This window comes from Globicephala melas, chromosome 9 (assembly GCF_963455315.2).
Source record: "Globicephala melas chromosome 9, mGloMel1.2, whole genome shotgun sequence".
Classification (NCBI taxonomy): domain Eukaryota; kingdom Metazoa; phylum Chordata; class Mammalia; order Artiodactyla; family Delphinidae; genus Globicephala; species Globicephala melas.
This window is the reverse complement of record NC_083322.1, coordinates 5,661,750-5,674,467: the sequence shown is the minus strand read 5'-3', so window position 1 is coordinate 5,674,467 and position 12,718 is coordinate 5,661,750. Positions and strand designations below refer to the sequence as shown.

General features: G+C 44.0%; 1 protein-coding gene across 1 annotated transcript in view; it reads right to left on the bottom strand.

Annotated features, from left to right (window-relative positions):
* The window catches only part of RHEB (Ras homolog, mTORC1 binding), a 45,549-nt gene extending 33,096 nt beyond the window's left edge, over positions 1 to 12,453 (bottom strand). The window contains exon 1 of the mRNA XM_030854262.3: positions 12,012 to 12,453. Coding sequence (XP_030710122.1) covers positions 12,012 to 12,063 — 52 coding nt within the window. The 5' untranslated portion in view covers positions 12,064 to 12,453. The remainder of the gene's footprint in view (positions 1 to 12,011) is intronic.
* Positions 12,454 to 12,718: the final 265 nt, after the last annotated feature.

The following is a 12,718-nucleotide window of genomic DNA, read 5'->3' as shown; positions in this document are numbered from 1 at the left end:
TGGCAGTCCGTATATCTTCTTTGGAGAAATGTCTATTTAGGTCTTCTGCCCATTTTTAGATTGGGTTGTTTGTGCTGGTCTTAAAGTCACCCCTTGGCTGCCTCCGCTGGTGGGAGGCTGGGGGCCAGACTCAGCTGGGACGGCTGGACCTTCTCCCTTCCCACATGTCTTCTAAGGTCTCTCCCCCATGTTCCTTGAAGCTCCAGAGAACACAGAAGCTGCCGACTTCTTAAGGCTTGAGCCTGGCACTGGCCCATCATCATCTCTGCAGTGTCTTGCTGGTCAGGAGTGCCATAGGGCCAGGACATGAATAAGTACCAGGAAGGTGCTTCTCTGGGAGCCACTGATGGAAGGACATCAATAAAAGGGACCAGGTGGGCTTCCCTGGTGGCGCAGTGGTTGAGAGTCCGCCTGCTGATGCAGGGGACACGGGTTCGTGCCCCGGTCTGGGAAGATCCCACGTGCCGCGGAGCGGCTGAGCCCGTGAGCCATGGCCGCTGAGCCTGTGCGTCCGGAGCCTGTGCTCCGCAACAGGAGAGGCCACAGCAGTGAGAGGCCCGCATAACGCAAAAAAAAAAAAAAAAAGTACCAGGTTTGCAAACAGCAGAGAAAGACTACAGAATCACCTGGGGTCGTAAACGGATGGCAACCTGAATATCATCATTAAAAGGCCGAGAATAACAACGAACCATATGAAGGTTTCTTTAACAATGTGTTCCTTACACAATACACGATACCAATTACATGCTGACTATAAAAATGTGTAGTCCTGTCCCCGGTGGCGCAGTGGTTAAGAATCTGCCTACCAATGCAGGGCACATGGGTTTGAGCCCTGGCCCGGGAAGATCCCACATGCCACGGAGCAACTAAGCCCGTGCGCCACAACTACTGAGCCCGCACGCCTAGAGCCCGTGCCCCGCAATGAGAAGCCACCACCACGAGAAGTCCGCGCACCGCAACGAAGAGTAGCCCCCGCTCGCCGCAACTAGAGAAAGCCCGTGTGCAGCAACGAAGACCCAATGCAGCCAAAAAAAAAAAAAGTGTAGCTCTGTCAATAGCAGCTTTTTTTTTTTGTTGCTTTTTTGAGGGGGCAGGGTGAGATGTATATATATCAGGGTCACCAAGGAATCTTTTGGAAAAAAAACACAAAACACCTCACCATTCTAATTTTAAAAAGGGTGCCTAAGGAGTTCCTGTGTGCTCTGCAGAAGTGCTCCCTGTGATTCTAATGTGCATCCCCATCCCCACATATCCACCACATACAGAGTCGGATGAGGGCATGTGATACAGATAATCCAAATTTTAATTGTTCACCAGAACCTACAAGTGAGACACTGTTTTAAGAGTTTACAACCCAATTCCTGGAAATCTCCACCTCTTCCCCAAAATAGTTGGAATAATTCTCCCACTGATTAGCCTATGAAATTACCCAACCTATAAAAACTAACCACCCCATATTTCGGGGCCTCTCAACTTCTAAGACGGCCCACACTCTGTCTATGGAGTGTGTATCTCCCTAAGTAAACCTTCTTTCACTTAAAAAAGTTTACAAAACATTTTCACATGAATTATCTCGCTTGTTCCTATGAATTAAGCACGGTTGACATCATCTTATTTTCTCTCACACTCCCTTACCAATTTTCAAAAAACAGATGCTAGGAGAGAAAAAGTTAAGGTGCAAGTATTATTTTGACAAAGAGAATAACCACATAAAACTGGTTCATAGAATTACTACTCATTCAAATATTTTTAATATATAAATTTATTTATTTTTGGCTGCGTTGGGTCTTCGTTGCTGCATGCAGGCTTTCTCTAGTTGCAGTGACCGGGGCTACTCTTCACTGCGGTGTGCGGGCTTCTCATTGTGGTGGCTTCTCTTGTTGTGGAGCACAGGCTCCAGGCGCATGGGCCTAAGTAGTTGTGGCACACGGGCTTAGCTGCTCCGCGGCATGTGGGATCTTCCCGGACCAGGGATCGAACCCGTGTCCCCTGCATTGGCAGGCGGATTCTTAACCACTACGCCACCAGGGAAGCCCTCAAATACTTATTAGGCGCTTACTATTGCCAAGCACTAGGCTGCCAGATACATTCCACTGAGGAAAATAAGAGAAATAAGTTTGTACCATAACACGAAGATCTGAGTTACATAAATTAAGAAGTTTGTTAACTGTCTGGGTTATTAAGCTAAAAGGAAAAAATGAAAGTGCTGACAAGAAAGGCCATGGACCTGCTTCCCTAAAGATTTTAAAAAACAGGATATTCATCTCTCTGGGATGATTTATAGGTAAAGCCAAGTTGGAAGGTAAGGGAATAGAACTGATAAACTGCAGTCAATTATATGTTTGGCAACAATGAAGAGTGAATTTTGCTAGATTTGTGGCCGAAATTGGGGAGAAGGCTGGGGGTCGGGTGGGTAAGAGCTAGAGAAAAGCAAACAAGAGATAAATTCCTAAATTATAAAACAATCTTTAATGAGAACATGGAGTTTAAGACTGACCAAAACTAGTAATAAAAAAAAGTTAGGAAAATGAATTGAGACATAAAGCATATTTATCAATCAGCATGAATGGTTATTAATAAAGATTATTTCTTCAAAAGCTCTTTAAAACTGCACTGACCCCACATACTAACACCAATCCATCCCTCACCATACCTGTGCTACCTCATGGAGTTTAAAGATATCCCACACCAGTAAATGCTTTAAAAACACCAGCCAATCATTATTAATAGTAGTAACTGTATACTGTGGCTACCTCACTAGACTGAAGCTCCCTGGGGCACAGATCAGGACTGCCCTGTCCTTGGTGGTTAAGTACACAGTGCCTGGCACATAGTAGGGACTTAGGTTACTCAAACATGTAATGAACACCTATTTGAATAACATGGGATACACTTAACTCACACACTGCCCTCTTCAATCAGTCATTTCAGCAATTCAGTCCTTTGAGGGTCTGAAATCCTCTGGATAGCTGATAAAAGTCCTGGACTCTTTCCCTAGAAAATATGCACCCAGTCTCAGGCAAAGCTCATGAAGTCCAAGTTAAGAACCACTACTCGAAGTGGGCACCAGAACTGAAGACAGCGCTCTGCCTGGGGTTCAGAGTTCGGCCGAGCTAGTTTACGATGAGAACCTGTCAACTGAACTGCTCAGAAAATTAATCCAGGTCTCTCCACCTGCATCTCCTGCATACAGGAGATTCTTCTGAAATGTAAATGTAAGACTTCACATCTGTGGCCCTCCTTTCCTCCAGCAGCCGCCTCAGTGATGTTCTGTTCTGAACTTTTGCATGGCTCTCCTCTGTGGTCAGGCACTCCTGCCCCCTGGTGTACTCAAGACCATACTCACATCTAGTTTCTTCCCAGAAGGTGGGTTGGAAATCCCACTTCTACCCCCACCACGGAGCACCATATTTTAGTGTGGTGTGTCCAGTCCGCCAAGGTCATTTGGAACCCTCCTCCATCTTGATGTCAGCCACCATGGCTGAATTCTGCCAACTAGGTTTTTCATTCAGTCACTCATATAAATCATGAACAAGACTGAAGAGAAATTATATTTTTAAATACTCTCTTTAAAATAAATTCCGAAAGTGCTTTAGATTTGAAAACCAGCAAAATACTGGCCAGATGCATTTATATCCAAGACATACAAGTCTAAGAAAAGCATTTTCATGTCTTAAAACTATATTAACTGTAAAAGTCACAGTTAATTTCTCTCCATGTCCACAAATTATTTACCGTGCCTTCATGTAGCTAACATTCAACTTTGAGTCCTGCAAAAAGCAGGACCATAACATAGCACGTTAAAGTGCCTATTTCTCTTTCAAAAGTCCCTGAGGCGTCTTTCTGCAAGTAAGAAAGCGCAACAAAAAGAGAAATGGAGGAGGGGGAGCAGGGGGGTAAGAGGGAACTCAATTATACCACGGTTAGGACGCCAACCAACCAAGGACCTGTACGAGTTAGTTTTATTAGGATCCTTAAATCACCCTGCTTTCACTTGCCCACAGAGTGCAATACAAGGTCTCCGGCACTTCTGTTCTAAATTAAGACCAATTTAGACTTCAAATTCCAATGCCTCATGTGGCGCTCTCTTTTATCAGATGCCCAATATATATTTAAGATTATTAAAACACTAAAATAGTATCCCCGGACCTTTGTGTTTGAGATATTAAATTAAATTTCTAAATCAATCAACCATTCATGTCAAAGGTACCCAAGAGTTTACATTCTCACGGTTATCAGTTTAAGACAGACTGTGAGTACTCTACTGTTAAGACTTAATTTGGTCCTTCAAAATAAATGAGAATAAAGGTTCTCTCGAGTGTGAGCACTAGAGATTTCATAATGCTTTTAACTTGCACAATCAAGTCCACGTTCAGTTATGATTTATTCAAATAAACAAGTACAATCCACTCATGGACAGTATTAAAGTTATTAAGTCTCTCTTCCAGACCCTAAGCTAAGGAAACTGTTGTACGTTTTTGACTCCATAATCACAGGTAGGATGGCTATTTCTCATTTTGTGATAAAGTTGCTGATAATTGTACTTGAAAACCATGTTAATTAGCATACAGATCCTGCTGTGCTGCCACCTTGAAATTTTTGTTACTCTTTGGGAGCTTCACTAGTACCAGGTCAAAAACCAAGACCTCACCCCAAACTACACAACAATGAGAGGCCAAGTCAACCGGCATTTAGACATTCTAACTCTCCCCAGGCTTCAGTGATTCACCGCTTATTATACAGGAGGAAAGTTTCCCTACAGTCCCTGTACAGCCAGCTCCTGACCACCTTTTCCAACCCCACTTCTTCTTCCCACCTGGCAACGCTTGGCTGCCCCAATCCCTTCCGCTGTCAACATGTCAAGTTCTTTCCCGCCTCACCATCCTGGCCTCGTCCAGTGCTGCAGGGCCTCTCCTGGAGTCTCCTCTAAGACTGCGGTCACCGCACCCCCTTGAAAAGGAGTGAGCAGCAGTCCAGCAAGATCCCGCACACCATGCTTCGATGGCTCTCCAAGTACAGTCTGCACAACTCTGGGGGTCCCTTGAGACTTTTTCAGGGGGCTCACAAGTCAAAACTATTTCCATAATACCATATATTATTTGCCTTTTCCACTATGTTCATATATGCACAAATGGTGCTAAACCAGTGGTGGGTAAAACTGCTAGACTGGTGCCCCTTAGCACAAATCAGACAGTGGTCACAAACTGTAGCGGACAGTCATTGTATTCTTCACCATCGTGCACCCACAGCAAAAAAGGAAAAAAAAAGCCACGCCATTTTTACTTAACAAAGTCCTTGAGGAAGTGGTAAAAATTATTTATTTTATTAAATCTTGACCTTTAAATACATGTCTTTTTAATGTCCTGCAGACAAAATGGGATGTATGCATAAAGCATGGCTGCTACACACTGAAGTGTGACGCTGTCTGGGAGAAAAGCACTTGTGCAACGGTTTGGGAAGTGGTCTGAAACAGACACTTTTATCATGGAACACCATTTTTACTTGCAAGAATGACCAACAAACTATCATTGTTTCAGATGTGGGTATCTGGCAGACATTTTCTTGGAAATGAAAGAAATGAGACTGTCATTTTAAGTAAAACTGGTAGCATTTTGCCAACAATCAAATTTGAACTCTCAAGAGGAATTAGAATTCTGCATCACTCAGAGTGAACTTAACAGCTTCCCAATATTTAGATTTTTCTGAGATTGATGGTGATATTAAAAATGTCATTTAAAGAAATACCGGTATATTGAAATGCGTCAAAATGTGGAAGGATCTGCATTAACAGTGAACCAATATTTTCCGAATTACAAACGTACGATGTTCCCAAATCAGGTATGGGTAGCAGACCCATTCAAAGTGCAAACAAACCAACAGAGTTCAGTGTAACAGAGTAAAACAAACTTCATCCACGTGAGTTTAGATGCTACAACTAACTTCTAACAAACTACCACTTATGGAGTCTTGGTTCGATGGTGTCAAAGAATACCCACAATTACCTGAAAAGGTAGTATTAAAATGCTCCTTCCTTTCCCAGGTATGTATCTGTGCAGGCACATATACTTTAATTATTAAAGTAACATATTGCAATAGAATGAATTCAGAAGCACATATGAGAATTCAGCTGTTTTTTAAACCACGTATTGAAGATACTTGCAAAACTGTAGACCACCACCAAAATCCCAGTTGCTTTTTTTTTTTTTTTGGCAGAAATTTATAAGCCAGTCCTAAAATTCGTATGAAAATACAAGGGACTCAGAATAGTCAAACAATCTTAAAAAAGAATTAAGTTAGAGGGCTCACGCTTCCGTGTTTCGTCCTTCTCTGTTCAAAGGAACAGAGTCCAGGAATAAACCCGTACATTTATGGTCACGTGGTTTTTAACAAGGATGTCAAGACAATTCAGTGAGGAAAGAATAGTCTTTTAACAGAAGGTGCTGGGACAACTTGATATCTACATACAAAAGAATTAAGTTGTACTCCTATCTCCCAACACATACAAAATTTAACTCTGAATAGATCATAGACCCAAATATAAGAAATAGAAGTATAAAACATTTAGAAGAAAACATAGTGGTAAATCTACATAGCCTTGGATTGGGCAATGGTTTCTTAAATATGACACCAAAAGTACAAGTGACAAAAGAAAAAAAATAAATTGGACTTTGTCAAAATTTAAAATTTTTGCTTCAAAGGCCACCATCAAGGAAGTGAAAAGACAACCCAAAGAATGGAAGAAATTATTTGCAAATAGTATATGATACTTCATACCCATAAGGATGGCTGGTACAAGAAAGACAGATGAGCTAATTAATTATTAGAGAAATGCAAATCAAAACTACAATGAGGTACCACTTCACACAGGTCAGAATGGCCATTATTAAAAAGTCAACAAATAACAAATGTTGGAGAGAGTGGAGAAAAGGGAACCTTCCTACACTGTTGGTGGGAATGTAAGTTGGTGCAGCCACTATTGAGAACAGTATGGAGATTCCTTAAAAAACTAAAAATAGAACTACTGCATGACCCTGCATGCAGTATGTTCACAGCAGCACTATTTACAATAGCTGAGACATGGAAACAACCTAAACGTCCATCGACAGATGAATGGATAAAGAAGATGTGATACATATATACAATGGAATATTACTCAGCCATAAAAAAGAATGAAATAATGTCATTTGCAGCAACATGGATGGACCTAGAGATTATCAAACTAAGTGAATTTAAGCCAGACAGAAAGACAAATACTCTATATCACTTAAATGTGGAATCTAAAATATGACACAAATGAACTTATTTACAAAGCAGAAACAGACTCACGGACATACAAAACAAACTTATGGTCACCAAAGGGGAAAGGAGGTAGGGGGAGGGATAAATTAGGAGTTTGGGATTAGCAGATACAAACTATTATACATAAAATAAACAACAAGGTCCCACTGCATAGCACAGGGAACTATATTCAATACACTATAATAAACCATAACTGAAAAGAATATGAATATATATATTACAGAATCCCTTTCCCGTACACCAGAAACTAACACAATGCTGTAAGTCAACTGTATTATATGTCAATAAAAAAATAAATAAATAAAAAATAATAAAAATTCAACAAAAAGACAGATAACAAGTGTTGGCGAGGATGTGGAGAAATTGAAACCAGTTTCAACGGTTGGCTGGAATGTAAAATGGTTGGAAAACAGTTTGACAGTTCTTCAAAATATTAAACATAAAATTACCATACAACCCAGCAATTACACTCCTAGGAGTATACCTAAAAGAAGCGAAACATGTCTACACAAAAATCACACACACAAAATGTGAAATACGAATGCTCAGAACAGCAGTACTTCTAATAGCTCAAGTGTAGAAACAGCCTGCATGTCCATCAATTGACAAATGTGTGAACAGAATATGGTATATTCAAATAATGCAATATTATTTGTCAACCAAAAGGAATGAATTACTGATACATGCTACAACATGGATGAACCTTGAAAATACTTATGTTAAACGACAAATGCCAGGCACAAAAGACCACGTATACGTGATTCTATTTATATGAAATGTCCAGAATAAGTAAATTCATAGAAACAGAAAGTAGATCAGTGGATGATAGGGGCTGAGGTGAGGAGAGGATGGGAAGTGACTGACTGCTAATGAGTAGAGTTTCTTTTCGGGGAGATGAAGGTAAGTAGGGATCGATATAACCCACATGGACATCAAAGTAACATCTGATATAACAAAGAAGAAGCAAACTCACAGATATACAAAACTAACGGTTAGCAGTGGGGAGAGGCAATACAGGGGTGGGGGATTAAGACGTACAAACTTTTATGTACAAAATAAGCTACAAGGATATATTGTACAACACGGGCAATACAGCCAGTGTTTTATAGTAACTATAAATGGAGTATAACCTTTAAAAATTGTGAATTACTTTGTTGTATACCTGTAACTTATATAAACATTGTACGTCAACTATACTTAAAAAAAAGTCTAAAAAATTACATTAAGCACGGGAAGTCATAACCGCAAATTCAAGCTCTGATTATTCTCTTGTACAAAACAATGTATGACATTGAAAAAAAAGTTAATTTCAAGCTTCAACACAAGGTGGTCACTATAGGACTATGCCCTCCCACAGGTACACAACTTTTTACCTTAAAAATTTTCAGGGGCTTCCCTGGTGGCGCAGTGGTTGGGAGTCCGCCTGCTGATGCAGGGGACGCGGGTTCGTGCCCCTGTCCGGGAAGATCCCACATGCCGCGGAGCGGCTGGGCCCGTGAGCCATGGCCGCTGAGCCTGCGCGTCCGGAGCCTGTGCTCCGCAGCGGGAGAGGCCACGGCAGTGAGAGGCCCGCGTACCGCAAAAAAAAAAAAAAAAAAAAAAAAAAAATTCAATGCAATGTGTTAGAAAAGGATAGGATAATTAAAAAATATACAGTAAATCAGAATACAATTGGACTATATTCTACCGGAAACAAATTTAATGACATCTTTCCCTCTGAAGTATCCAAATCAAAGGATGCATGTTCTTTACTGGTAGGTAATAATTTGAGTTACTTTTACTGAATTGCCTTTTACCAAACCACAGAATTGTTTCATTTTCTCTCTTAAGATCTTTCACATTCCTGTGATTCCCTCCTGCTTGTTAACCCCTAAGGCTTACGTATGACAGTCTTTTGATGATGGTCTAATGGTAAACTCCATTATCAAAGCTCTCTGTAGAACATTCCAGTGAAAAAGGTGCCAGATTTTATTTGAAGATAATTAAATGACACTATAACTTTAATTCGATTAAGTTTAGTTACCTCCTATCACGGGACTACTCGTTTGTGTTAGAAACAATAGATGTAAGGGAGCTGGTACATTTGGCCACCACTAAAACAATTACTACAAAGCACTCCCTGAAAGCCAGCCTGCGTTACAGGTGACGTGTCCTAAAAAGCTTAACATTGTAAATAACAGGAAAAGTACTTCAGGGGGGAAAAAAAGAGTTGTATAAATTACCTGAGAATTAATTATATTTTCCTCACTGGTAGGTTTATCAATGTTTTTAGAAAATACAAAATTTGAACGCCAAGTAGTAAAACAATCATTGCACTTGCTAGTTTTATCTGAAGGCAAACTTTTAAAATAAACTTACAAGTATTTTACTAGTCAAACTGGCATAAGATATTTAACCGAAAAAACATTCTAGGAAAGGTGTGGTTTCTAGCTTAGCCTTTTCCCACCCCCAGTAAATATGACACAACAGCTTAGTATCACAAAGTAACACAACCTAGAAAAGAAACACAGATACTCAAATTTCTCTAGCATAGCGCCATTCGCAAGCAAGCGTGTCAGTAAACTCAAGTCTGAATAGTGAATAATTCTCTGAAGAGTAGCTACTACATGGAATCAGGGAATTATCTCCTTTTTTGATGCTGGCAAAACAAAAGCGCCCACAACTACAAAATGTCCTGGTTCATAACAAAGGTAAACAATTGTAAAATCAAATGCAAAGACTGGGAATAATTTAACCTCTGCAAAATACATTTCACTTTAATCACCACATATGAAAATAAATACGGAGAAAATGACGTAGGATATAGCAATATGACATACTGAAGGCACAGAAAACAGGGACTGAACTTACTAGCCTTACACTGGAGGCTAATTTAGCACAGTATTTTATTAACAGCAGTTTAAAATAAATGTCAAGTGAAGGCAAAGGGGTGATGTGTCACATCTGGGTCTTTAGGAGCATGATGACTAGAAGGCAGATAAGACAGAATGGGTTTCGACTGGAAATAAGGAACTTCTTTAGCAAAACAGTGATAAAATGCTAGACTTGCTTACTGAAGACTGGAATCACCAGCTCCAGAATTTCAAGGGGTCAATAAGTCGGGATCTTTGGGGGCATTCTCCCAGTTTAGATCAGGTAGCCCAGGTACAGGTCACCTGTAACTTGATTATTCAGAGACTGCTACGTTTAATTAGTGGGCACTCTATCTGATTAGACAGAACTCACTCAAGAGCCTAGATATGTTATAGTCCCACACTTCAAAATGCAGAGAAGCAAAGGGCTCCGTGGTTCAGACTGCCAATAAAGGTGGGATGCCGGGTTCCATACAGGCATTCGGGACGGTCAGGGACTTCAAAAGCCTCCAGCTGAGGCACGGTTCCTTCATGGCTGCAGCTGTTAACGCTGTCACCTGTTCTTCCCCCACACGATTTGGCATTGCACCCTACAGGAGTCACCCCTATCTCTACACAAGCGTCTCTCAGCCTCTGATCTTGACTCCCCTCTGCACCCCCCAGCCCTTTGACGGAGAGAGATGATAAAAGGATGAGTAAGCACGCTGTAGCTAGTCTTGGGCAAAGAGCACAGACCTTGGCACTGGCCGTGGAAAATGGGGGTGAAGAAGCAGAACAGAAAGCGAGCGAGCTCGGGGAGTCCGTCCAATGAGCAGCCGGCAGTTACAAGCCTTCCTCCTTCTGCAATCACCAGAGACTCCAAACCTGCTTTCACGCCCCCGCCTCACTGTGGTCAAGCGCACATTCTCCTGAGGCTCATTTACTTCTTAAAAACAACACGAAAAGATAAAGGTAATTTCTCCAGGCTGCCCGTTGTCAAAGACCATAAAGCCTCACCCTGAAGCATGGCTAAGTCCAACGGTTCTCTTTTCTCACTCGTCTTCTAGCACCCATTCCATCTCCACTCCACCCCAGACCACCTCCGTTCGGCAAAAAAGCGACTGCCACCAACAGTTGCAAATATATGTCAACCTTTTTCGGGGGTGGGGGGGAAACTTTTGAATTACTTCAACAGCCTGGTTACAAGTACCTGACCTTATTTTTTTCCCAAAGAAAAATAGGACACCGAGAGATCAAAAATTCCTTTCTGTGCCCTCCTACTTCGGCCACTGGCAGCATCTAAGGGGCTTCCGAAGAGGACTTCCGAGTTTCTTCCGTAGGAAACTTGCCCTTACTAGCCAAACGTCCTTTAGGTCCCTGGTTTTCTTTAAAATGCTGAACTTCACAGACAGAAAAACCGCAAGGTGCTATTTCCTTTGTTAAAATCCCACGGACTTTAATTGGGGGTGGAAAGGCTAGCAACGATCACGACAGCTCGCCGCGGGGAGGTGCAAAGGGACAGGTGCGGCTCCTGCCTTTGCGGGCCCCGCGGCAGTCGGCCGAGCGGCAGACCCCGCACCGCCTCCCCGGCCCCGGACCAACCTGAGCTCCCCGTCCGCCCGTGGCCTCCCAGACACTTCCCGCCGCGCCCGGGCCGCCCGCCGCCGCCGCCGCCCCGCGGGCCCGGCCGCGCCGCCGCCTCCGCTCAAGATGGAGGTGGCGGCGGCGGCGGCGGCGGCAGTGGCGGCGGGCGGCTGGTTACGAAACGCGCGGCCGCCACATGGCCGCGCCGGCCCCAAACTTGGCCGGGCCCGCCGCGCCCCAGCGCCCAGGCGAGGCCGGGCTCGGGCGCGAAGAGGCCGCACGGCGCCCGCCACTCACCCACAGACCGGTAGCCCAGGATCGCGATCTTCCGGGACTTGGACTGCGGCATCTTAGCGGCCTCCTCAGCCCCGGGCCAACCACATCAACCGCGGCGGCGGCGGCTCCTGTGCTGCGATCGGTGGCGGCCGCGCCGGGGCACAGCGGCATCCAGGGGCGGGGCAGGCGGGCGCGGCTGCCTCGGCTCCTCGCTCGCGCGCCCAACCGCCCGGAACCGCCGCGCGGCCCCGCCCCCAAACACGCCCACGTGACCGCGCGCCGCCGCAGGGCCCCCAGACAGAGGCTCACGTCAGCGCCGCACTCCCGCTGCGGCGGCCGCCCTCGCCCCCGAAACGCACGAGGTTGCGTCGGGCGGTGTTTTACTTTAAACGGAAAAAGAGAGGACGCCGAGATGCCCCTGGAAAAATCACGACTGAAACTCGCTGCGTCATGACCCTCCCACCGGCTTCCGCCGCTTTTTAATTACACCAGTTCTCTCCGAGCGCTGATTGGGCAGTTCTAACCCGCCCGCACGATGACGCGACGGAAACTCCTTCTCCCATTGGGGGCGGTGGAGAGGAGGAGCCAGAGGCGGGGCTGCTTGCCCGGGAGCTAAAAATAAATTCGGACTGGGACCGCGCGGTTGGGCACCAGTGAGGTTTGAAGGCTTCGAACTTCGTAAGGGTCGGTGGCGGACGGGAGGGGCGGAGAGAAGCTAGCTCCCCAGT